The 27,766-nt window shown below is 35.1% G+C and overlaps 1 protein-coding gene across 1 annotated transcript; it reads right to left on the bottom strand.

The window, feature by feature from the left end:
* Window positions 1-27,766, bottom strand: LTN1 (listerin E3 ubiquitin protein ligase 1). Its single transcript, XM_088536419.1, has 30 exons — window positions 27,710-27,766; window positions 26,185-26,388; window positions 25,693-25,791; window positions 23,998-24,228; window positions 23,100-23,152; window positions 22,526-22,706; window positions 21,664-21,837; window positions 20,467-20,657; window positions 19,102-19,249; window positions 17,884-18,660; window positions 17,312-17,353; window positions 16,123-16,315; window positions 14,683-14,922; window positions 13,093-13,246; window positions 12,702-12,852; window positions 11,717-11,918; window positions 10,820-10,979; window positions 10,538-10,642; window positions 10,124-10,266; window positions 8,557-8,692; window positions 7,746-7,890; window positions 6,845-7,058; window positions 6,313-6,550; window positions 5,405-5,479; window positions 4,421-4,607; window positions 3,952-4,123; window positions 2,717-2,937; window positions 2,036-2,230; window positions 1,165-1,332; window positions 1-522 (listed from the first exon to the last, which is right to left on the bottom strand). The coding sequence occupies exons 1-30, from the start codon at window positions 27,749-27,751 to the stop codon at window positions 460-462; spliced, it is 5,304 nt and encodes a 1,767-aa protein (XP_088392545.1). The 5' UTR covers window positions 27,752-27,766; the 3' UTR covers window positions 1-459.

Here is a 27,766-nt window from a genome sequence, read left to right as displayed (position 1 = left end):
AACTATTATAAACATACATTTACTATAATCAAAAACTCAAGTCTTCATACCAGCTATTACGGTAAGTTCATGTGTATGAATTAAGATGCATGATCTGACTTGAGTGCATAACACCGTGTTGAATATAGCTAAAATAAAGACATCTGAAACAACTATGCTGTGGCTTAAATACCACTGTTCAGACATAACCCTGCATTGCTTCTGCGTTTTTAACGTATCTTAACCTTAAAAATATACAAATTAAAATAAATTATTCTCATATATTTCTTTGTATCAAAGAAGAATCTTTAAACTTTTACAAAAAACAGTCCAGAGGTAAATATGGATCATATTCCACTAGTCAAGAATTCAAAGTAATTGACATTATTTCAAAGAAGCAATCACTTCTTTCAGCCTACAGTTTAACACCTCCTCTTCATTTACTAGTTAGCTCACAGAAAGCAGAAACACCGTTTTATTTCAGAAGAACGTCTCTCGACAAAGCGGACACGTGGATTTGTTGCTCGATGTGAACCATTTGTACTGAAAAAGAAATATGACCATTCAATACAAGAACACAACCTGAACGTCAAGTTCTTATCTGCTTTATCACTAATTATAGAGTATTATTTGCCAATGAAGATAAGTACAATAATATTATTCTTAAAAAGAAATAATAATTAATTTCCACATGCGTATATGTGATTCTCATTTTAGGAGAGTAAAAGAATGGTTTAAAACACATCGATAATTTTCCATCCTATGGCAATACAGTCAGCATCTCATTCCAGATTTGCTCGTCAACCATACGACCAAAGTTTACAATGACTTTGATACAGTCAACCACTAAATATCAAGACCATCGAGTTTACTGAAGAGCATGAGCCTTTTACAATTCTCCTAATCGAGCAGGCATTCAAGATACCATTGCTACACCCTACGGATGTACTGGCTTCTGCTTCAGTGGACAGGAAAGGGATAGTTATTGTCTGTGAAGTATAGAAATTCATTTCTCATTCAGTGTCCTTAAATTCCAGTAAAAAATCCCTGCAAATCATTTACAAGTGTATTTCATCCCAGATACTCCATCAGTACAATGTAAAATCGGTATTACAGTAAAAATACCTGTTTTAAATTATTAATAGATGTTTTGTCTATTCAGATGGATGTAGTCTAGCTACTTACCAAACAAGCTGAATGAAACTTTTTCTTGCATGTCCTGCAAGCTTTCTTGGGAAGAGAATAGTTGGAACCATGAATGACTGAGAAACAGATCATGCAGTCTTCAACACCTTCAAAACGTTTATCCACATTATTTTTCCACAAAGATAAGCCTTCCATAATACTTCCATTCTAACAGAGATAAAAATAGCTGTTAACATCAGAGAGTCCCTTCTGAATATCGTAAGCACTCAAAAGCACAAGCAAAGATAACAGGGCCCAGTAATGTAACATGCCATATACGCATTACCTGAAGACCTTCAGACTAACTGATATTAGAGGTGGTTTCTGCCGTGAGTAATTTACAAAGCTAACACATGATCTACAGACAGTAGCTTAACCTTTAGAAACAGAACTATGAAGTGAAATAGTGAAACATCCCTCACAATGAAAAGAATGCAATTAAGAACATTTAAAAGGTGATCTTTAAAGTGTCATTTTCTGTTTTCTTAATTCTTTTCCTAACCATGCAGGATGCAAATACAACCACTACTAGTCCTTTACAGAATTTCAGGTATTGATTTGCCTTTTTTCCACACTAGTTGAGATAGCAGAGCCACACGTGGTCAACACCAGGCTACATCATAGAAGACCTACATTTTCAGCTTTGGCCAAGAATCTATTATGACTTACAAGGCAGCTAATTCTACCTCTGTTTGTCCATCTGGAGAAAAGAAGATACAAATGACCAATTCAGTAGCACTCTGAATGTTACTGATGAGATTATATATATACACACACACACATATAGATCTAAATGATACTATATTACTAGGATTATTTTTTGATCATCAGGACTCCTATTTTCAAAATTCAGGGCTTTCTTTACACTCACCTGATGTGTAAGATAGGTGCTCAACTGCAGCATCCAATTGCGCCACTGCTGAACAGCCACACCAACCCTCTTTCCACTCTCAACTGTTATGGATCCCAGTGGGTAATTTGATGGAAGCTGTATTATTAGTTCTATAAATATATCATTGACTGAATAAGTAGCAATGACTTCCCGTGCAGCAGACCGAGCTTTTACCTGTTAAAAAAAAAAAAAAAAAGTATTACAGTAATAACTCTTGAATCAACTGAAGAGAGATTTACACCATCTCTAGTCTTTTAATATATAGGAACCACTTATACTTCACTACACATATAATTTTCTCAGACCAAAAATACACTCTCCTTACAGCAAGTAAAAGCTCATTCATATCTTGGCAATCTAACAAGAAATCGCCATCCATCATTCCATCTAGTGATTGACTATATTGTTCAAAACTACCAAAGAGGGTAGCAGCATACTGACAGTGGCATCTTTTACTTGCCTCCTCAATTTCTCCAAGAATCAAGAGAAATATCACTCGTTTCTAATTTATTCAGAACACAGCATCTTAGCAAGTACCAACATTAACTTAACACACTGACACCAAGCTGAACTATGTTCTCAGTCATTTCAAGTGGAAAAAAAAAAAAAACCACAGTCATTCTCAAGTGAAATCAAAAAAGGACACAAAGTCTTACTAACCGTCATGCCATTAAATAACTGGGTGCTAGTCTGTACAGAAGCTATTTCCTGGGAGGACAGCACGCTGCTCACATACTTGCTTGTGAACTTATCTACGACGTGGAAGACACGTTTCTCACAACTGTTCCACCACAGCCTAACCATGGCTGGCAAGTCTTTCAATGTTATGTGATACACGGAGCAGGCCAGATGTGGGATCTGAGATGACAGCATTCCTGTCCCTGAGAAAGGAAAAAAAGATATTGAGATACACACAATTCCATTAAGTAACAAGTGGTGGTTGTTCCAACAGCAAGTTGATAGCAAAGTAACAGCGATAACTAAAACGGCATTTAAATACCCCTTCTCAATCTGGTATCATAACTCCAAGACTTTGCCTTTCTCCATAGTCTTGTTGATATTCTTAATTCTTTAGATTTATACTTCTAAATTACAAGAGGACATTCCCATTTGGAGGTGCACTATAAATGGACCATCAATAACCAATAATAATTTTCCAGAAATGAAAAAAAGTTTACTTTGGAAGGAACGAACATGGAGATGTTTTGAGTATATGTGAGGTTTTCAATATCCTGTGAGAGTGTACAGAGAGCTAAAGAAAATCTTTCTTTTGGAATGTTGTGTAAATAATTCCCCAAACTATCCCCTTTCTGCCTTTCTTCCTGTCATCCAAAACCTGTTCTGCAACACAGTGCTATTCAAACACAAAATTAAGAAACAAAGTTTCAGTATTGTTGCTTACATCTCTATAGGTACATAGTTTAGCCTATTTTCTGTCGACACAGTTGATTAACACAGGTTCTTCCAAAAAGCATGAAGAAAACAGACATTTTAATAAGTTTTAAATATTTTGAAAAATCTTAATATATTCTTTTTTCCTTTTAATCACATATTAAACTAAAAGAAATCCACTTAGCATCAAAAACAAGTCCAGAGCCAACTGATAAGCTCCAGGCTAGACCACATAACTTTAGTATTTCAGAAATACTGCCTACATTCGCGATTCAGAAAATAAAGAATTAATGCGTCATCACTAACAGTGATAATCTGGTGTTAAGTACTTCCTCTAGCTCTACCATGGCAGAGCTTCCCAGTGCAAAATGATCGCCCCAAATTTTTGTACCTATGTACATGCACATGTGTGTTTTTTCCATTTTAAGTAGAAATGTATATTTAAACTCTAACAATACCAAAATTCTCTCAAACGCACAAATATCAAATATATGTTTACTAACCTTTAACATCTAAATTAAGTTCTTCAGTAAAGAAGGTTTTTGTATCCCTATTTGGAACTTCAGAAGTTGGTCCAGGAAAGACAGGGTTTTCAGGCATTAGCCTGAACAAATGATGAAGCAGTTTATTCAAGCTTTTAGTTCTTCTAAGATACTGTGAGTAGAGAACCCGCAGCTGATGGGGTAAAAACAAACAAACAAAAAAAAAATAGTTGAGACATTGTAAAATTAGTTCGTGTGCAAATGATACAGATATGCTGGGTAGGGAAGAAAAGTGACCCTGGGATTTCAAATGAGTTTATGAGAGTAATTGAGTTCTCTGAAGTTTTCTCAGTGATTACAAAATTAGAAAACGCAGGAAGGTTTGTTGAAAAAGTAACAGAATCATCTATTAACAAATCTTAAGTCATTATTACTTCATTACTTCAAATCTTAAGTCATTATTAACAAAAATGAAACCCTGAGCAAATACCTGAGAAGAAGCCGCTTTGAAGAAAGTTAACGTTAACTTCCAAGTGAGAAGATATCCTAGGACAAGGTAGAACTCATCACTCAGTGGCAATATAACTGCAAATTCCCCAACGGGAATGCACTCTAGGATATTCTCTAGCAAGAGTTCTTGAGTGGCCAGGACAGACATAAGAGCTGCAGGAGGTGATCTATGGAAAAAATGTCATATAAGCAAAAAACTTCAGCAGAGATTAACTGAATTTATATTGACTAGTAGCATCCTACTAGTACGAGCATGCATGTAGATGAAAAGGGTCTTCTACAGGAAAACTTACTTTCAGATTTCACTAGTGTGAAGTTTCACTAGTGTGAAATCCAATTCAAGATTTGCACAGTACTGCTGGATTTTAATAGTTCATTTTCCTCAAGAGGGCAGCTGATCTCTTACCCCTTGCAGCAAGAACATAAACTGAATGCTGATTCCTTAATACAAAAATATGACTTTGGCCTATGTCTGAGCTGCTTTAACCTAAACCATGCAGTGCTAGTTGCTTTCTTCTGTGTTTCTATCAAGTCACAGCAACAAAGTAGCTAAAGAACAAGCAATTTCCTCATCACTGGATGTGTTTGGTTTGTGTTTTTCATTGGATTGAAATGCCTTTAGTTCCACAGTAAAATATACTTTTAGTTACTGAGCTAAGTATAAAAAAAAACAAATAAATTATAGTATCCAAGATATAGGACATACACTGAAGTTATTCTGCAGTTACTGCAATAACTGTACCAAGAAAAAGAAATGGAAATACTAGCCCAAGTGCTAGCACAAAAGTAGATAAAGCAATTATGTTGTCTAATTCAATGTTTATGTGTCTTTATCATAACCATGTAATTTTTTACTCTTAACATCCCCTGACAGACTACTAGTCTGCTGCAAATATCAATCAATACAACAGACATTAAAAATAGAGAAATCAGTAATGAAAAACAGGAAGAAAAATATCCATACAGTGCTGATTCCTCTTCTTCATCACCATAAGATTTGAGATCTTCATCATCAAACTTAGGCAACTCAGGCATTAATCTATAGAGAGGCAGGATGGGAAGGGGGAGGAAAATAGATTTAATCTTCATTGACTGCATATGTTGACACAAGTAATGCACAGGTCTACGTTACTGATAAGAAATAATTGCCATTATTTCTTGCTTCACAAGAACACAGAATCACTAAGAGATACACATACCATGGCAGAGTTGCCTCTTAAACGACAACGGCCAAATAACCTCACTTAATTGTTTCTGAACATTTCATGTTGAAATTAACTTCTCTATCTCAGGATAAGGCTATTACCAATCATATTTTTATGCCTCAGTACAATAAAGGTGATAGTAGCTTTGACATCTAACCCTCAGGTAAGTTGCCTTATAATCTACATTTTGAACAGCCAAATACACATACTGTTTTTCATCTTTTGGTATAATGGAAGCAGAAAGTTCACAAGAATACTAATAGCTTTCTTCGCTTCACTTTCTTTATCAAATTAGTGATAACGAAGAGATCATACTATTTAGTGATACTAAGAGGACCAGATCAACACTGGAACATTTCAATTTACTTTTTAAGATTTTATATGAGTGCTGAGGGGCTTATCTAAGTAACTATAGTAGAGTTTCACCAGAATATAAAATCATATTTTCATATGCTCCAGTAGAACTTCTCAAGTCCACTTTATGAGTAAACATAGTATTCAGAGTTTTAGGTAACGTACTCTGATACAGAACACAAGCTGCCTGGTTAACCGTTGTCTGCCATAATGGAGCATCACTTTGTTCAACACACAATTTAACTGCACACTTTACAGCATATTAATAATAATAATAAAATGGGGAAGTAGTAAGAAAGTTGTTGATTCTTACTTATATAACATGTGGTAGACAGAAATCTGTACAGGTCTAGCCCAGAAGAGCAGTAATGGAGATAATGTATTTAACAAAGTCTGGAGGTTATCTGGAAGATTTGTTTTCTGGCCTGCAACAAACTTTGCTGGCAGTTTATGGTTTAATAATTGGTCCTTCGATATGTACGTTAGAGCTTCACCCAAAGACGTTAACACCGAATTTTGAAAAGCACTTTCAGATGCATTTTTGGTTTCTCCTATTTAAGACAGAAAGAGACAGGCTGTAATGCAGCATGCATGGGATGTTGACATAAGAAATCTCGACTAGAAACAACTCGGACTGCACTTAGAATATACCTTATCTTCAGAGTCACAAAATGTTAAGTGTAATTATTAATTAGCATATTATAAACATTCAGAAAAGTGAGTTTTATAAGCTATAGTAATGTTTCTATAAATAAAAGCCATGGTCTGTCAAGTTCTATTTCAAACTGATGCGACTCGTATCATATATTCACTAACACTGTCCTTGCCAGTTACCATATACTTGCCTGTGACTTTCACCAACAAGGGCAACAACAAATTGTGAACTCCTTCAGAAAAGAAATCTTTCCATTCACTGATCAAGTTCACAGGAAGGTTTGCAACAGTTTCAGGAGGGGCAGCTTCAAAGTAAGCACTAAGGGCAGATGCCAAGTCACAACTGGCACAAGCAAAAATCTGCACAAGCGTGATATGATAAAGTGAATGGTTCTCACTTGTTGTCTAGGAGGGAAAGAAAACAAAAGAATTTATTCACCATAAATTTGTTTTAAAACAGAAGTTGCTTCACATTCTATGTAGAAAATGAAACAAAACAATCGAAAGTCTAATGTGTCACAAAACTCTGCTGCAAAAACCATTTTAGAACTAATGAGTTGGAAAAATAAAGTTTTAAAATATCTGTATTTTTATTGAAATTGTCACAATGAATTTCTGAATCTCACCAAGGTTCAGAATGCTAGATTGCTTTCTTTATATGCCTTTCTTTATGAAAGAAGGAAACTGCCACCAAGTGGATTCAAATAGAAATGTATGCACCCGTACCTTTTCAAAAGGAGCCAAAACTGCAATATGAAGTGCCCTCCTTTTTCCCTCCCAAACATTAGAAATGTATTAATACCATGCTTGTATTTTCAAATGACACAAAGAAGATGACAATACTTTATTGTCAATTAGAATTATTCAAGTGGCTGTCTGCAGATCTTTGGTTTGTCCCAGACAATCCCTAAACATTAAAAATGCCCCCAGGCACTTAATCTATGCAAATCTTTTCTATGGAAGTTCATTGCCTCTTGCCCAGAGGTGTGTCTGTCCTACACTGGTGACTGAGCGCACTGTACTTTAATAACAGAACCTAGATGGTCTGAGATACTGTATCTTTATTGGACCAATCATCTCTCTCAATTTTACCTCTAACCAAGCCAGCATGGAGCACATGATAAAGTCCCATTCATTGTCAGCCAAAGGAGTTGTCAAGCGCTTCAGCAACAAAGGCACAAAACGGATCATCTCTATGTTGAAGCCAAGCAACTCAGCACTTTTTTCCTTCAGATTACTGCAATAAGAATACAATTATTGTTTACGTATCCTCATGTCATAGAAACACAAAGATTTGTTTTCTTACCTTTGCTTCTCCCCTTAGGGCAAATTAGTCTTATACCACGCTCTCCACAATACAGTGGGTTGTTTTTTTTTCGTTTTAATACCCTTACTCTGACTTTCAGGGTCTGAATACTACATTAACTCTGAGCCCTAAGTATTTAAGTTAGCAGACATAAAACATACCATAAGAACCACCTGCTAATTTTTATGTTGCGACCTCAGATATTCACTTGTTGCTGGAAGAGAAGTTTTCTAGGTTACTTTTTCAGATCCAGAATTAAAAACAAACAAAAAAAATCCCACTAAGTTTAAGTTTTACTCATTTTACTTGAGCAATATGAACTATGAGAACTGAATAGCAAAACGTACTAAAGCCAGTTTGTTCTGAGTGGTTTTTAAAACAGAGTATGTATATACAAAGCTGTTTGTCTCCTAGTCTTGCTTTCATATATCCACCTGCCACCACAAGAGCAACTATCATGCAACTTCTTAGTTTAGTTTAGTTGCACTTTTTAAATACCTAGTGACAACTATGTCAATGGATATGGTTTTAAAAAAGGCTAAAAATTTTAATATTATCAGTCAGATATCAATAAGACTATCTCAAAGTCATACCCACCAGCTAAAGAGAAAGCTATCTTCATTATCATTTTTCCAGGACATTATGATTTTTAATATTCCAGGTAGTAAATGATCACAATCAATATTTTTGTCATTCAGGCAGGAGTTCAAAATGGAAAGACATCCAAATGCTCCTATAACATAATAAAAATATAACATGAAAAGTAATAATGCACAGGCAGTAAGTTTTAATTTTCAAGATAAGACAAACGAAAGATGACTTGGGTAGTATCCAAACTGTGTTCAAGATACTAATGTTAAATTCAGATTAAAAGGTTCAGTCCATTAACACACATTCTAATGTTTGTCTTGCAAAGTTCATCCAAAGTTGCCATCACTAAATCAGAAACAATACATTCAAAAAAATTAAAACAAACAACAACGACAACAAACTACAGCATTGTTAGACTCATTATTTGTTGGTTTAAACAACTGATGAAACAGGAAAATACCTGGTAACATTTAAAACTATTCATGCTACTAAAAAATGTAGAGTACACTAAACATACTTAGTACTACGAAAACATAAATCTCAAGAATAAGCACTAGGGAAACTGCCACAGTGGAAAGAATCAAGATTTCTCTCAACTGTTATAAACTATAATTATAAATTATAGTTTATATATTAATTATAAATTATATATTAATTGTATATTAATTATAAACTATAATTATAAAACGAATGCTCAGAAGTTCAAACTTCAGACACCCATTTGAAAGAACAACTCTGAAAATGTGAGGACATTGCCTATGGCAGATGGCCACAGTTTCAAACTGTTCAGGACAGTTTTTTTCAGTTTTAACTTCAGAACAGCCCTATTAAAAACACAAATCAACTTTCAAGCTGAATATAGCCAGATCAATAAGGGTATGAGTAAGAAAGCACCAAAGTAAGAAAGAGTGTAAGAAAGGTTTCATATTATAAATTGCACATTTCAAACATATGAAAAGACTTTGGATTAAGCAATTTTGAAGATGTTTCTTAAAAAGAAACAAGTTTGTGCAAATAAAAAGATTTGTCAAAGGACACTCACAGTAACATTATAACACATTCTCATCTCCTCATTAAATCATAACTTTTTTTAAAAAAAAAAAGTTTCACATGTACAAGTGCATGTACAGCAGAGTGCTCTATCACATGCACTGAAGATTTACTCAAAAATTATTTGAATATATCAAAAGAGCTCCTACTAAAATATCTTAAAAATAAAACAATAATGATACTCTAGATGACAACAATTACATTTTTGCACACATCATAAAGCTAAATGTTTAAATGAAATTTTAATATTTACAGATGTAGGTGTCTAGGTCATGCAAAGTAAATCGGAATTTAATAAACCTAAACCCTTCAGTTCTAATTCTGGAGCAGGCAGCATAGCGTAAGCAACTTTAATAACACACCAAACCCCTTGGTCAACCCTCTTCCTCCTCCTTGTGTATGTGAACAACTGCAAAAACACTTATTTCTAATAGAAAACATACAATGTCTTCAAGGCAGGCATTATTACAAAATAATGTTCTTAAATTCTAATGAAGTCAGTTGATTTAAGAGCATAACTGACCATCAGTGCTAGAGAGCTCTGTCTGCATGCAAGTCATGAGTTTGGCCACACAGTCGAAGACAAGCTCTTTCTTTTCTTCCTCAATTAAAAACGCTGAGAGACACTGAAGCGTGTGCAATCTGCCCTCTGTCAATGGAAGAAACCTGCTCACACAAACACAACACTGAGAATGAAACACCACCAAAAATTAACAAGTAAGCAAAATGTCAGTCATTTTATAAGGGTCACAGAAGGACTACTTAACAGCCTGTAATTAAATGCATACAATAAACTGAATTTCATTTTTACATACTATGCATATACATTCACACTATAAAATTTCCAGTCTTCAAATGGCATTCATCAGAATCAATAGCATTTAATATCATCGAGAGTTACAATGTAAACAAGATTATCTGGGCTACAGGAACATACCCTTCGTTTGTTTTAAAAAGTTGCTTCGTCCCACATGATCCAGTGTTTCCTTCACAAATCACTTTAGCCATGGTTAAGGACCACAGCCTTCCATGTTCCTCTGATCTTCAAAGGAAGAATAAAGACCCTGGTCAATATATACAGATGCACAGTTCACCAAGAAAGCATTTGTATGAAGCTCGAATCAACACATAAGAAACTGTGGTGGCACTAAATACTCCACACAGTGCTAATTTAAAGGTGCAGTTAAGTAATCTCTATTTCAATAGAGATTTCTCTTACCTATCAAATATTGTTTGCTGAAGGTTTGCTGTATTACTAAGTGTACTGAACTTCTCATATGTGATGTGCATTTCTTCTAACATATCAAGGTATTCAAGAAGCAAATAAGGAGGATTTTCCAATTCTTTAATCCATTGTAGTGAATACAGCAGTTCTGCAACTAAACAAACAACAAAATACATTGCTGAATACATTTAGTGCACATGGAAAAAGCTTCAAAAATTTTTACACGTTGAGAAGCTGACATTCACATACAAACTCAAATGCTTCAGAGCATGATCTGGTCTTTGCTATTGCATTATAAAATACACAAAAAAGTTACAATAACCAATCCTAGATGTTCAGGAAATTTTTAAACACAACATGCATGGCAATGAACTAACCCTTCTCCATTCTCTTTTTTATTTCCTGTAGACAAGGCAATCAAGATCTAAATTAAGAAAAATAAATAAATCCAATGTTAATTGCTAACATGTGGTTTCTCCATCAGCTCATAAAGACTTCCATGACAAAAATATACTTCTCTTCAGAGTGAGATTTTGGAGGCAAACAGTTAATTTCATAATGCTAGGTGTGATTTAAGAAACTGAATATAAGCATTCCGTAAGTAAAAAAGATAGAATTAAGAAAGATTACTACCTCAAAATAGTTTTGTGTTATGGCAAGTAGCCACATATGGCAGCATAAATACAGTTCTTATTGCCCACCGATGCCAATGTGCTGCAAACATTTTCGCAAAAAACCCAGCAGCAATAAAACACATACACGTACAGAATAAAAGGATAATTTGTGCTATTTATATGCCAAATCTTTGCTGTTTGTTGCTAATTATCAATTCTGGTTGGATTTTAACTACAACAAAACCAAAGTCCTTTAAGTTTTACCATTATAACTTACTTATATTGTCAACTTTCTTTCTTTCAGCATCATCATTTCCATGGACTATACCATTTTCCAACATAAACAGCACCATTTTACTTAATAAGGCTGAAGTGCACAGATGGCCTGGAAGTTTAGTTGTGCCACACAGCTTAATATATGATCCCAAATGCTCACAATTCATACTCAGCCTTCCTTCCAAAAGAGGTTTGTGCATCCACTGTAATATGTACATAAAAAGAGTATGAGCAATAAGTGACATTTCAATTTCATGTAGAAGAGTTATAATTCATTGAAAACTCAGAGTTACTTAAAAAATATCCAAGAGTTGAACTACCACCAGAAGCATAATGGTGCAGATGAGCCATTCCTATTTAAATTCAATTTGTTTCAAATTTCAACAGCTAAAGAAAAAAAAATCGAAATAAATGCACAAAACTAACTTGAAATTGCACTATTGACAGAGAAATAAATATACATCTTTAGAGCTCTATTTTTTTTTTTTTTTTTTTTTTTTTTACACAAGGTACAAGAAATACTAGGGTTACTGAACATTGGTGGTTGGACAGGACATTATTTCCTTCCTCTCCTCTGCACTTGCCAGCATACGCCAACACTTATAGGCAGCAAATCATATTTCTCTGAAAACACTGCAGTCCTCTCACCACAGAAGATTTATAGAAGCCAAGTTAAACATAAGAACATTCGTATGAAATATAATCTGTTAGACATAAAATTTCTGAATTATGAAGCAAGTTGCTGGTGTTCCAGGCAGAAAAGGAAAATTTCACAAATTCTGATTCTCTTTGGTAGCATTGGATGACGCCACAAATATACAGAATTTCTCTTCCACCAAGGAAAGTGACTGAAAAGAACCTCTGGTCAGACGTGTATTCATAACCACAGTGCTATGTCAAACTATTCATGTTCATTAATCTAAAAGTCAAAGTCTTCAAGGCTTTAATGCCAACTACACAAAGAAAGTTAGCTATCATTATCATACCTCCGTGGATAGGGACTCATGCAATTTCTCCCATTCAGTTTTGCTGGGTGTGACATGTTCAACATAAGCTCCCACAAGATATCCAGATAGTCCTTCAGCTTCCAGAAGCTTAGATAACAAATCACTAACTGTAGAGACCAAAATCTGCAGGCTGAGAGAAGAGCAAAACATGTCAAGCAAGTTTAGCACTAGCCTGGCAAAACCAAGTGGCTTTGTTCTAACCTGATATAAAGCTCTACCAAAGGCTTTTTAAGTTGCGCTCTAAGCCACAGTTCTCACCCTGACAGGCTGAAAGAACCCTAAGCAATGAGGATGCTAACTAAATACAGACTAGCATAGCCTTGGACTGTTATGGTGAGTAATATATTATGATGTGGACATGCACAATTACCTTGTAACATCCAAAGAGGAGGACTGAATTTGATTCTTGACCCACAGAGCGGATTTGTGCAAAAAGGTGCTCTGCTTCTGCATACTCCGAAGTTGGTGTACAAGTGAATTTACACCAGACATCCAGGTATGCTTTAGTTTACACATAAGTAAATCTGTTGTAGGAAAAACAAAACAATGAGAACAGATAAACTCCCATGTTACATTTTAAAATGTACAGCAACAATCACCTGCATAAAACTAAGGTGCAAGTACAGATTTCTCTTTTGTATATGGCTACATGTGAAAGCTATCCAGAGCATATACACAGGTTCCTTGTGGAATTGTTATTTTTAATAAATTCTGCTATACAAGTAGCCTTTTGTTTGAGAAAAGATTGATCTTCATGTTATTTACTAAAGAATCTCCATGACGTTTTTAGAATTCCAAGGCTATTTAAAACACTGAACATTCACAACTTGGGTACTCTCTTGGAAAGTAGAAGCTTTCACATTAACACCGTTCTTCAAATCTAACATAATACTACAATATTTCCTCTAAATACTTAATTCCTTAATTATTTAATACTTGGTTACTTCATTACTTAATAATTCCTCTTAATACAATGCTTCCTCATAATACTATATTTCCTCTGCATCTCTACTAGCAAATATATCTACCCAACCTGCTACACACAAATTCTGCCCTTAGAGAATATAAATTAGCATCTCAGCTTAAAAATAATACACTGTCAGAGGAAAAAATGGGTTCAACTTGCCATAGCAACTTGATCTAACTGGTTTCAGAATAAATATATGTATCCTTAGCGCAGTGAAGCGCACAGAAGCCCTGTGCAGCCTACACAGCAGCATGCCTGGAGTATGTAGTGTCTGTGTGTTGTAGCTAGAGAATTCAAGGAGGCCAAGAAGCTTCTTTTTCCAAATATTATGATTTGACCAACTTGGGTGGATTCTCATAGCAAGCAAGAGAAACATATTCTTATAAAGCCACTTCCCCTGTCTGAAATGTTATATCACTGTCTGATGAAGCCACTTCCCCTCCCTGAACTGTTGCATCTCTGATACAGAATGGGTAACAGAACTTCTCCACATATAACAGAGGCTAACTCTAATGTTTTTAATATGAAAAGCAACATATCTGAAAAAAAATAAAATAAAAGCTGCATATCTGATATCCTTGGGCTGATAAAGCCCAAGGATAGAACTGTATGGGATTTATAAAAACCAACAAAGGACAATTAATCACAAAATGCAAGGGTGTTTAGAAAATCTAATATTTTCAAGGTGTGCCACTTCACAATATAATTTTCGCCTCCTCTTGATTCCAGTGAACTGTTTTCTGTGACTGCCTGGGAGAAGATAATGAGGAATTCTGTTTCACACTATTTTTATTTTTTTATATTTTTGGAAAACAATAGATAAAAGCTCTGCAAAACCAAAACCAGCTCCCTTCAGATTTTTAGTCATTTTCCCAATTCTACTACTTAACTTATATTCACCACAAGGCAAGCTCTAAGAGCTCAATAAAGTAATAGAAAAAAAAAATCCCAACATGAAGTTTGGTCTGGAATACAATTCGTTTTCCAAATTACCTGTTAAGTGTGTAGCATCCTGCCTCTGAGCACACAGCTGGAAGACAGTGAACAGCAAGTCTTCTGAGGATGGCATCAGTAAACACCCCTTAACTGAGCTGAAAAAGCTTGAGGCTACATCACAGATGAAAGACACGGATGGTTCTGTATTTCCAGCTTCAGAAAGATCCCGAGCTTTAGACAAGGCTGCTTGAAGTTTATCAATAATCCTTTCAACAAAAGTTTCACCAATCAAGGATTCTATTGCAGAGAGAAAACAAATAAGTACATAAATGAGGCATGCTTTGATTAATTCATTGCTCAAAATAAACATTTTTGCTTCGACATACTTGCTTTAAAAAAAAAAAAAAAAAAAAAAAAACTAACGCTGAATGTAAAAATCGAGGGGAACGCAGTTTTACTGTAAACCTCAATTTCTTACTCAACAGCTATCCAGAATCTCCTAACCAAAGGCTCACATAGCCAAGCATTGCTTCTCTAAAAAAAAAATCTGAATGAGTTTACATGAAACATAAACAAACAGCAACTTCTATCAAGCAATAGGGAGACAGAGTTTGCATCTAAATTGCTACATGTAATTACCCAAATCACATACATCTTCCATAAATGAATTTAGTCCCTTTCTGACTGGTAAATCATCATAATATCCAATAGCAACGAGTTCCAAAATCTAATTATGAACTATATGAGAAAGTACACCTTTTTCCTCTTCTCTAGCCTGCTACCTAAACATCTGCTAAGACAGCCTCTGGCTCCTGTGTTTTTAGGGACAAAGTGAAAATTCTTCCAATTTGATTTCTCCAAATGGATTATGATTTCATGGCTCTTTATCACAACCACAGCTCCAGTTGCTTCCTTCGCAAGATTAAAGTTCTAGTCTATTTTCACCTCTCCAAAAACAAGAGCCACTGCATTTCTCTAACCATCCCTACCATCTTTGGAAGTTTTCTGATTCTACTGAGCCCTTTTTCAGAAGCATGTAGATGAATAAAGGCACCATCTCTAGATACCAGAGAAGACAGTGTAGCCCCAATCTCTTCACACCCTCCTTTCAGGTATTTATACACTTTGATAAGAGCCTCTCTGTCTTCTCTTCTCTATAAACCTAGAATCTAAAGCTTGCCATATTCACAAATATTTTATTATTTTCTGTATTTATATATTCTCTATTTTTTCTATTATTTTCTTTAAACACTGACACAGGAGGTAAACAGACACAAAAACATGTGATGCCACAACCTCAAGTTAATGTTTATTAAATTAAACTGGATATGGTTAATTGATTCAGGTTAACAATAGAATAAAACACAGGTGTTACAAGTTATGTAATCTGGAAGATCTCAGTTGAGGAGTTCCTTCAGAGTAAAGTGGAACGCACAGAAGCGTAAAGTATAAATGTAGTATTCACATTTGTAAAGTTCAAAGAATAAATGCACTCACCATTTTTAATGTGTTGTGACAACACTAAACTCAAAAGGGTCCACTTTTCTGAAGAGAACGATTCTGATGATGCCACGATGGGTTTCAGACTCAGGTGACACAGATCATCTGCCAGCATTACAAGTCTTTCTCCAAGTGTGTCTCCTTTCAGCCAGTCAGAGACTAATGAAAGTTTTGTTGTGCTTGAGCATGCCTGAATCACAAGAAAATATTACTATTAACCTTTTGAGGTTATTAACTTTTATTTTTAACTATGCATAATATTAGCGTATGGTCCTCAGAAATAACATTTCAACTCTACAGATAGGGTGAGAATCATAACCATCATAAATCTCAAATGCCATGCCCACAATAATCTCCCCAACTTTCTCTTTGGAGGGACAAGAGCAGACAACTTATTATAGCTACGTCAGATTTTAGAGTGAAACAAGTCATGCTAGAGAAAGATTATGTTGTATTTTCTCTAACCATAGAGCCCACAGAATGACTGAACTAAAAGCTGGAAAACTTAACTTTTAGATGACTATGTTAAGTGAAATAAGATCTACTAGAGCATCTAAATTTTTGCCCCCAAAACCCCCCAAAAAAACAACAAAAAAACCCCACCCACAGCAGATCACAAACTAGATATCATATCAATAAGCAATTCTAAACAACAAAATTGTTAAAACAGAAGATTCATAAAATACACATTATTAAGATAGCTCAGCTTCCCATGTGAAAAAGCGATCCCTAATCTATCAGTATACTATAAGCTTATATACTGTTTTTTAAAAAAATGAACACAGCGTCATAATCAGTGGAGAATAAAGACACAGATGTAGATGATTAACCTAAAATCTTTGCTCTAATAGCAACTTCCTTTCTTTCTAGCTTAGATAAACGGAAATGCATCAGCAGTCTCTCTAGTTCAGAGAAAATTAAAAAGTCCAAAGTTTTTGTTTCCTTTCTTTCTTTTTTCGATATTGGCATTTCATTTGCAAGACTATCATCCCATCTAAATGTGGTTAAAAAACAAACCGCACTCAAATTATTACTACAAGGTTTTCAAACTATGGAAATTAATATTACCAAATGAGAAGATACTTCAACACACATCGTTCTCCAAGTTAAATCCAGGGAAATATTCAAAACTATGCAAAACAATATTAACAATAATAATTATTTTAAAAACAATTTGAAAAGGTACCTTTTGAATTATCTGGAGAAGGATAATCCATTTCAGATCCATCTGGAAGGAACACAAAATCTGATAGTTTATCAAATTCATCAAAGAATTTCTGAAGCATTTAATACTTTAACTGTTTATTTTATAACTTTAAGTTCTGCAGGAAAGAAGCAGATCTTTCTAAGTTTCAATAACAAAGTTATTCTGATGATGTACTTTTATTACATTTTTTTTTAATTTTGATGAGTTATTTTTATTATACCACAGTCTTTGCCTCTCAAATCTTTTCTTTCAGACAAAAGTCGCCAATGGCTAGTACAGAATTAAACTGCATAAAGAAGCAGGTAAGAAATTAATATCAGCAACTTCCTATTATTTTATGATTTATGGAGTATAAAAAAGGATAGACATTAATGTCATAATTCTTCATACTAACAGTATAACGTCAGTCTTTTCTAAGTCTACCTTCTTTATGCTGAAGTTATTCAAGTTCATGCAGAGTATCCTCCGCAGTCCCAAAACAAAAACCAACTACGTGACACCAAAAAGCTATTCATTTTGATAAATTAATCCATTGGCAAAATAAGTCATACCTTTGTCAAATCATCAAGAATTACTTTCCTTTCAGCACTACTGTTACAACAGTTAAGCACACTGTACAAAATATCAACAAGAAAATGGGTATCTTTCCTCCAGTCTTCTTTCAGCCAAGTTATTAAATTCAGATGTAGAAATTGTACAGATGGATTCTCATCACAGGCTTTTATCTTTTCCTGGGATTTAGCCTGAGCACCATTTCCATGCTGTAAAAGTACATGAAAAATTCTTTTTGAAGAGAAATTGTTGAGTAGGGCAGAGAGGAATTTTAAATGCTGCTCTGACTTCTGTTCATTGACATAGACAATACTCAGTTCAGCAAGGCTGCAGACTAAATTTTCTAAAGGTTCTTTCCTTAAAGGCGAATAATGCTGTTGTTCAGCCTGTATTTCAGAGTCGCTATTATTTTTCACTTCCACGAATTTCCCATTCTCTGTGTTTCTTTCAGATTCATCCTCCTCTGTAAATCTGATTTTTAGAGACTTTCTATTTGGTTTTGCAGCACTCTTCGGATTCTGAAGAATTTCCAGCATACCAGATACAGCAAGCAAAGACTTCTCATCAGCATCCAAAGTATCAACATGAAGCACACACATTTTCAAAAGACAATCCCAAAAGTTTGATAACAGTTTCTGGAAAGTTTCATCTGTGCCATCATCACTGGAGAGTTCTGCTTTAGATTCCCAGGAGCTCAGCGTTTCTGCTATCTGATAAAATAATGGTCCGTTTTGCAACCTGGGTTCCTTAAGTACTGCATCAGTAAGAGGAATTAGCTATAAAGAGAAGAAATAATTAAAAAACACAAACCAAAATAAATAATCTGTTTATTCTTTACGATACAAGGAAATTCTAATAATTCTGAAAAATATTCTGGAAGCAATTCAAAAAAACAACAAAAAAATCAGGACTACTCACACTTGTACACATAATTAAGAAAAAAAAGAGACATAAGATGATCTTTCAATTTTATATATATATATATATATATATATATAAATAAAAAATAGTATTATATATAAATATTTAATTAAAACCTCACACTGAAAAGGACTGATTTTATAGCTTGACTAACATTACTTTTTTCCATAAAATCGTAAGACTTTCACAAAATAATGAGACTTTCTATAGATTAACAAATTGTCACAAACTTAGTTTTCTCTAATTTTTAATTATTGAAGGCATACACGAGAGTATTAAGTATTTCTAGTGAATACCTGCTCATATATCAGCATTTCCTGAATCTGTCTTTGCTCATCCTCATCACCCACTTTCTGTAGCAGGACAAAGCGCAGACATTCCATAAATGCAGCTATAATTGCTGAACTTTCTGAATGGCTACTTACTGCTCGCTCACTTGACAACCTATTGAAAAGCAACATGAGAAAAACAAATGCTTCATTTATGCTTCTGAGAAAAACAGTTACAATGCTTGAGCGTAACTTTGAATATCTTGCTTTTATCAGGAAAACAATACGGGATGTCAGATCAAAACAAATTCAATAGGACTTGTTCAAAAAGTAAAGAAAATGCAAGCACTTAATGTAGCATATTAAAATAACTTTCTGCATCAAGTTTTAGGATTCAGAGAAACCTCCTTAAATACACAAAACATATCACACAAGTCCACTCTCTGCTGTTTCACCCATTAGCCAAATCTCTCCGTTGTTACATGTACGGCAGAGGTTTGAAAGTATCACTTGTTAAATCCCATGCCATATGAAATAAACTGCAGACAGGTGGGAACCGATCATGACAATTTTTTTTAAAAAAAAGAGAAAAACAGATGGCTTCACTACGATCAGTTTGAGTCAAAATAATTGATTTTTGTGTGTGTGGTCTAATTTTCATTAAATTAGCATGGAGATACTACAAATATTTTACTACCTACAATAAAATTCAATATGGTCTTCAAAAACAATCCTTACACAGGCCTTTTTTTTTTTCCTCCAAAAACTCTACTAATGACCCAACATTAATCAAAACTGTGTTTTAAAGAGCATATATTTTAGCCCTTAATTTATATATAGTTTTAAGTATATAATGTAAATTAAATACATTTATGAGCATTTGATAGATAGTTGAAGCATTTTAAAATTTGCTCCTGCAAATAGTAAATTCACAATTAAATGCAAATCTTCTCAACACTAAATTTTTCTCCCATTTTAAAAATTATCATGGAATGAATGAAGTTTGACAGGAAAATATTTTAGACAAGAAACACAAAATTCTAACTAAGGTTGAAGGCTTAAGAAGACTGCTGCAAAGGTGCAAAGGCTTAACTTCAGTTTCAGACATTTAAAAGTATTTTGAAAACACTAATTTTCAAATATTTTAGTGGAAACTGTCTTTTCTCAAAAATAAACAACTGATGCATATTTAAATATCATCCAGCCAAAGAAGAATAATTACCTGCTTGAAAAACAGAATAAAAATAAATTAAAAAAAAAAAAAAAAAAAAAAACAGGAAATACTGGTTTTGCTTTTTTTATGAAAGAAAGTAGCAAAGCTCTATTTCAAAATGTAAATGAGACTGAAAAAAAATATAGAGAGAGAAAATTAAGTAAATTTGTGATTTATACCCTTGAATTATAGAGCTGAAAAGTGTTCTGAAATAGTCCAGCTTTGGTTCTGCAATACCAGGTGGCACCTTGCTAATGAATGGCAAGAGGTTCGGGTATATGACAGTAGCTAGTCCTCGTCCACCTTCTCGAAGCACTGTCCACAGCTTTGGCAGAACTCCTTTTCTGGCATTTACATGACTCCAGCAGTCCTTCAGAGAAAAAGCAGACTATTTCACTGGAAGAACTCAAGCAGTCATTTCATCTACATCCTCACTTTACAACCAAAGTAAGTTACTGCCGTATTTAAATTGCCTTGCAAGTATTTTTTTTTTTTTAAATAGAGCACTTTTCCTATTTTGGCTTGTGAATTTTAAGAATTTAACGTGTAAAAGTATTTCAATATTACTTAAGGACAACTGAGTTTCCTTGTTATCAAGCCTCAGTTAAAATTTTGTCCTTACTGATCCTACATTTAAGGTTGCTTGACAAAAATCACCATCACACCTGGTCCTGTATTTTTTAATCAAGAAAACACAATGATTTTAAATACTAAATGTAGAAGCCTCACAAACTTCAAAACTCACTGCAAAAAGATGGTACTTACAAAATATCCCGGCACTTTTTTGCCCTTGAACATTTTTGTCATGTGATTTATCATGTATCTAGTCATCTATAGTTATAAAAAATGAATTAAATCTATTTTTTCATTAATTGTTACTCTATGCCAACTAATACAGAACAGATCTGCAACATTAAACCTTGATACCACACCACTCTATGGAAGCACTGCTTGGCCTGCTACTACGTTGAACGAAGCTGGCATTTCACTTTGAAAACAAAAATGATCAGGCTGAGAATTAGCTTAGCAGGGGAAACTAGCAACCCAAAACTGACAGCCATTCTTGCAACCTTTCTTAACCAAGATAAAAGTTTTAAATATTATTTTACATGTTAGTAATTATTTTTAATCCAAGACATTCAGATTAATCTGACAGAACAACCCTGATTTTCAAAGACATTGGATACACTACATTTGAAAATCAAAATGAATGTGTGAGAAGGAATGGGTGTGTACCATAGACAAGTTCATGCTGTTAATCACAGAAAATCCAGTCAAACTGTTCTTCCTAATTCCCTACAGAGAACACTGGTACATTGTGAGAGTTAGATGTGACAGTTAACTAAAACACCTGCCTTTTGTATTTCTCACATTACCTCAATTGTGGAAACAGCATACAGAGCAGCTTCCCAAAGAGCTGGGCACACCACTGCATCACTGTCATCAATGCTGAGAAGAACAGCAGGACAAACTCTTGGTGCTTCAGCTTGCATTAGCTCAGGCAGGTACTGGCAGAAAGCAGAAGCCACCTCAAAGAAAGCTGAGCGAACCTGAGGAAAGCCACAGAAGAACAAACATTTTAGGCAAATGAGAGTATTCTTTTATTGTCTGCAGTTTTATAACACCCCTTTTGAAGCCACACCAATTGTAATATGTAGCGACAGTATTTATCACATATGCAAACATTCAGATACTATTAAAAATAAAGAAATTGCTTGATAAGTCTGCAAATTTTTAAAAGACTTGTTCAGTAACAACATGCATACTGAACATTTTATGTTAATAATGCACTTCTGAAAGTCATGTTTATCCAAAAGCGCTTTAAAAAGATTAATACACTACTATGGAAATCAATGTATTGATCACCCTAGGCAGCTACTTCTTGGCAAAGAACAAAACAGTCTAAATAATGAAACCCACATTACTGTGAATACATACAGTTAAATGACACAATTTGTCTCTTTTACATGAATTTGAAACAATGCCAAATTGCCAAGTAGATGACAGTGGTATCAAAATAATAAATTAGCCTATTAAGAATATTTTAGAGCAATAATGTCTATAATGTTGTCTATTTAAGGCCTAGAAATTTGAAGACCACTTCAAACACAATTCAACAAAGCACAAAAACTCGTTCTTGCTTGCAGAATAAAATAAATCAGCATTTCCTCAGAGTCAGCATATAATCTTTAACTACAGCCCACCAAAATAAATAGTAATATTAAAAAGACAAGTTACCTGTGGTATGCTGTGTTTACTATACTTCCAAAATTTATTTTGAGATAGAAGTGGCATTAACCTTTCCTCCAGTAAATGCATCTCCTTTTTTGGCAACATGCTAAGCAACTTCTTTAAAGCTAACAAGGAACAGGTCAGAATCCGAAAAAATTTGGCTTCTCTTTCTTCCTCGGGCACAGTTCTCAGAAAAACAACATAAAAAAATTAACTGTGAATTAACCAGTGGGTTTCTAAAACTCTTTATAACTAATCTTGGAGGGTTTTTTTTTGCCTTTCTTCATATTGCTACCACTCAAAATCAAGATACATAAACTTTGCACAGGTTCTAATACCACTGAAATATATTTAAGGTGTTAGAAATAGTCATACTGTCTCCTAAGGTATTCATAAATGCTACATGTAGAAAAGCAATGCATTTGATAATGTTATCTACAGCATCCTAATAAATTGGAAAGCTGAGATCTGGACTCTTAAACAGCTATTCTCTCTTGGAACAACTACGCCCCCAGGACAATAGAATAGTCCAATATAGACTAAGACTTAAAAAAATACACTTTAAAGCAGCCCAACATACTGTGGATCACTGAGTGTATCAGGAGTTTCTTTCAGAAGATGATCTTGAAGTACCTAGAGAGAGAGAGAAAAAAAAACAACAAACACCACCACCATGAGAACTTACTGTTTACAAGTAAATCATGCAATTCATACAAATCTACAGATTATTCAGGAACATCTGTACACCTCAGTGAAGTCACTACTAAACATGTTTTAGACATGCAACCAAGCAAGGACAGAATGGAGCTGACTCAAGTTAAACATAGTGGTGGTGCTGTTTGAATCCAGACTATAAGACTTCACCAGCTATAGTCCTCACTGACATGCTGCTCACAAAAAAAAAAAAAAAAAGGATGCACTGAGACAAAAGAGTTATGTTTCCGTATGACAGCACAGTAATACAGCTTTTCACCTTTTTAAATTCAGACAACTCTCATTCACGTTTCATACATGACGGCAGAAGAGCATGAACCTTGATAAGCACACATCTCAGAGAAACTTTCTGAAACAGTGCTCAGAATTCTTTAGTCCTCTATCTTTGCGGCTAAGCCATATCATCATCATTACTCCAGCCATGAGCAATAGTTATCTGTTGACTGAACATCATTACATTGGAATGCAAGCAAGAAAATTTACTTCATATTCATTCCTATAGTTGTACGGTTTCATTCAGTATAAATGAGTGTTTTCACTGAGTGTAACTGCAGTTAAAAAATAAAGAGGAGATATTTTTGTCTCCGTTTCTCATGACCTTAGTAGCAGTGAAGTTCCAGGTGAGAAAAAAAAAATCTTACTGAAATTTAACCATTAGCAATAGGATTAGGACAGGATGAGTCTTTGAATTGTATTAAAATGTGATATATACTCGCACAAAGCCTGATAAAAACACTAGAATAAGTTTAGACGCATCAACTCACATTAAGAATTTCATCTTTACAGAAAGCTAAGGCTTCAGGTTGCTTGCTTGAAGGAAAAGCTTTTTCAAAAGCTACTTTTGCTGCAGAAGCAGCAGGGGAGTAAATGTCACACTGAGCAATCAGCCAGTACCCCATGATACTTTTTAAGTAAGGAGCCAAGTGCTTCTTTACTTTAAGAATCAGTTGCTCAAAGGACTGCTGGGTTGCTTCTCGCACACGGCGATCATGATCCTGTTTAAAAAAGGAAAAAAGGTTTTATTGCTTTAAGAAGGGTATGTTTTGATGCCAAGTGTTGCAAAGCAAGAATTCTTTTAGCGTACATCTTTACGTCCCCATTTCTTCCATCTAAAGAGAAAAGTTCCCTCATAGTACAGGCATTTTTGCAACTAATCAGGCCAACGAGATTTGAAAATATGCAGAAAAACGAGTGTTTTTCAATGTCATCCCTAAATACAGGGAAGGTCCTAAATCAGCATCTTCATATGTGTTGCACATACAAAATTGTAACCCTTTCCTGATATCCCTAACTACAGCTGTCTTTCTTTTCAATGTTTGTAAGAAATGGGAATCACAGAAGTGAAACATGTTAAAAAACTCAGAAGACTACACAAATCACTTATTTGCAACCTTCAATTATTTGTGAATGAATTTACAGCATCATGACTTTTTACATTCTTTAGGAGCCAATAGTGTATCAGGAATGGCTCTACTGGATCAAAAGAGGGTCCAGTGTAGAACCACAAAGATGATTAAGGGACTGGAGCATCTATCTTATGAGGTAAGACAGTTGGGCCTGGTACCCTGGAGAAGATTGAGAGGTGAATGTAGGGAGCATAGGGCCAAACTGTTCTCGGTGGTGGCCAGTGACAGGACAAGGGGTAATGGTTACAAATTGAAACACAAGAAGTTCCATCTCCATATGAACAGGAAGAACTTATTTCCTGTGAGGGTGACAGAGCCGTGGCCCAGGATGCCCAGAGGGGTTGTGAAGTCTCCTTCTTTGGAGATATTCAAAATCCGCCTGGATGCCACCCTGTGCCACGTGCTCTGGGTGTCCCTGCTGGAGCAGGAGGGTTGGACTAGATGATCTCTAGAGGTCCCTTCCAACCATAAGCATTCAGCAATTCTGTGAGAAGAGTGATTCATTTCATCCAAAATCCTGTTTCCAACAGTAGCCTGCTGGGATATTTTGGATGTGTGTTAAAACACAATGTCAGAATATTATGGGTTAGCTGGCTACATACACTTTCTTTTTTTAAAAAAAATAATTAGCATGGACAGCTGTTAATCCCACCTCAAGAATGTTTATAATTACGTTAACAGCACATTCTGTTCTGCGAACGCATGCGCGCTTGCTCTCTCTCATATATATATATGTGCGTATAGATATCTTGCATATGTAAAAACTTATTTTGAAAAAGCTGTATCACGCTTTTATTAACAAAGCTCTAACAAGCAGCTTAACCCCAAAATACAGTTCAGGCATCAACAATTCAGGGTTTCACCCACAGCACAGTGAAACATATCAACTACAAGGAACACTGTTTTCTATCAACTTGAATCTTTTTTTTAGAATGAGATAGGAAATCCAACCAAAAAAAAAAAAAAAGAGCTAAATATATCAAAATGACTGCCTTAAGGGTTTTCACAGAAAGTAGCCAGAAAAGTTTTAAATGTTCATATTTTAATACTTACTAGTGAAATTTTACAATAAATTCTTGGCCAGTAAGGAAGTACACCCTTAACAATTTCTGCTTCTCTTTCTTTGCACATTGTCCCAAATTCTTGCATAGCCTAAAATAAATAAATAAATAAATTTTAAGAAATGCCAGGCAGATATATTCTGTTTACTTACCAGCTTTTACTATGTACTGTCATTTTCCTTTTCAACAAACCATTTCTCCCAACTTAGCAGGATGCAATACATTTTTAGAGATTCTTTATGACTGCTCTGCCTGAGGAACCTTTTTGCAAGTCTTCCAAGACACCCTCTGAATCGCGCACATCCAGAGGGTGTTTATGTGACATGTAAAAGTATAAGCAAAAAAAGGTGATGCATTCTTTCTAAAAAAATGCACTGGAATGAACTGGCCACTTCGACACATTACTCTCCCACTATTAAGAAAAATGTATGCAGTGCTCTTCCACAAAAGAAAGAAAAAATAAGGGGACAAAGGATATACCTACTTTTAGTTTTGTTGTGACATCCCTTTTCGAGAGTTTCCGCAACACCATTCGAAAATCCGCATCCACAAGGCTGTCTATTTCCTCTGCTCCTTGAACTGCAGGAACGTATCCGAGATCACTCTGAGAGGTCCCAAAGCCTATAAACCCAGGCACCGTTCCGCGTTCTTTGGCAAGGAGCTCTGCTGCTCGACCACTACTAGAAGGCTGATTAAAAAACAGAAAAAATACACAGTTATTTATTTTGGTCGCTTTAAACTACTTTAAGTTTGTTTCAAAGGCATGAAAAAGAATAATCACCCTTGTATTTAAAACAAAATCTTTCAAAAAAAAAGGTTACCTGCACTTAAAACATAGATGTTTGACCTGAAAAAAAATCTTTTTTTTTTTGAATCATTTTGAATCTACATTCCATTTTCTCATAAGAAATTTTTGTCTGTGAATACTTACGGAAAATGACATTACTTTTACATACATATGAGAAAGTATAGTAAGGCCATACTTCTGCATATGAATAACGTATCTAAGAAACCATTTACCCTCCTTCACTACTTTTCTTCCTTCCAGCTCTTTTCATGTCATAGCATACAAACTGACATAGTTCCCAAGGAACACTCTTAACGTTGGAAGCAGTGGGGGAAAAATGGAGAGGTGGCACTCAGAAAACCCATCACAAAGAGATGCTATTATTAAGAGGCTAGGAAGAATAGAGAATAAGAAAGCAAGACAGCACATATCTGATATAACCCTATAGAGTGACTTCACATTTCAAGTACACTGCCTAGAGGAGGATGTCCCAGAGCTGGGTGATGCTTCAAGCTTTTTGGTAATATTTCATGGGTCCTGACACCTCAAAAACTCAGACGAGTAAAATAAATTTTGGCAAACTATCATTACTAAATAAGAGAGAGAAAAAAAAAAATCCCAAGACAGCAACTGTTGCTAGGAATGAGAAGTAAATAGACAGAATCTATGTAACCACTGCATTTGTGAACTATTTTTTGCGTCTAAGAAATTTTAACTATACAGACATGCTTCACTGCGTTCCCTAAACACCTCCAAACACACAGGGTGAATAAAAAGATCTGTAAGAATATGTATTTTTCACACACCATTCTCCCATATTGAGAAGACACCATCTATAAGCACTTACAAGGCATGTAAGGCAGAAACATCACAACAGCTATACCATAAGACTAGCTACAGAAAATTACTCTAACTGTACTTAAACTAACCCATTTAAACTTACACCCCTGATGATTTGGCAATGACACCTTCCTACCCGCCCAGGTTTCCGGAAAACCTCATAATCCTCGCAGGGAAAGGAAAACACTTTTTTTTTTTTTTTAATTTTTAGTTATTATCCGAAGCAGAGGTACAGGCCCAGCTGGGAGCCGCCACCTGAGGCCTGGCCTCGCCACCAGGAACCTGAGTGGCGCGAGGAGCCGGTGGCGGAGGCCCCGGCTGCCCCGACCCCCTCCCGCCAGGGCCGCGGCTGCCGCCGGGGCCGCGGGCCCGCGCCGCTCACCCGCACGTTGCCCTTCGTGCGCTGCTTGTTCTTGCCGCCCATGATGGCGGCGGCGGG

The sequence above is a fragment of the Tinamus guttatus genome, unplaced genomic scaffold, assembly GCF_059628265.1.
Source record: "Tinamus guttatus ecotype Peru unplaced genomic scaffold, ASM5962826v1 Tinamus_guttatus_pri_ptg000666l, whole genome shotgun sequence".
Lineage (NCBI taxonomy): Eukaryota > Metazoa > Chordata > Aves > Tinamiformes > Tinamidae > Tinamus > Tinamus guttatus.
The sequence above is the reverse complement of the archived record's forward strand: the minus strand, read 5'-3'. Positions and strand labels throughout refer to the sequence as shown.

Bases quoted from the DNA above. Each gene is read 5' to 3' on its own strand.
- LTN1 (XM_088536419.1), bottom strand. From the start codon at position 27,751: ATGGGCGGCAAGAACAAGCAGCGCACGAAGGGCAACGTGCGG. The intron at 21,838-22,525 runs GTAACTTGTCTT...GGCTTTCCTCAG, and splicing joins GTAAACACAGCATACCACAG to GTTCGCTCAGCTTTCTTTGA. The intron at 13,247-14,682 runs GTAATTTGGAAA...TTCCTACAACAG, and splicing joins GGATGCTACACACTTAACAG to ATTTACTTATGTGTAAACTA.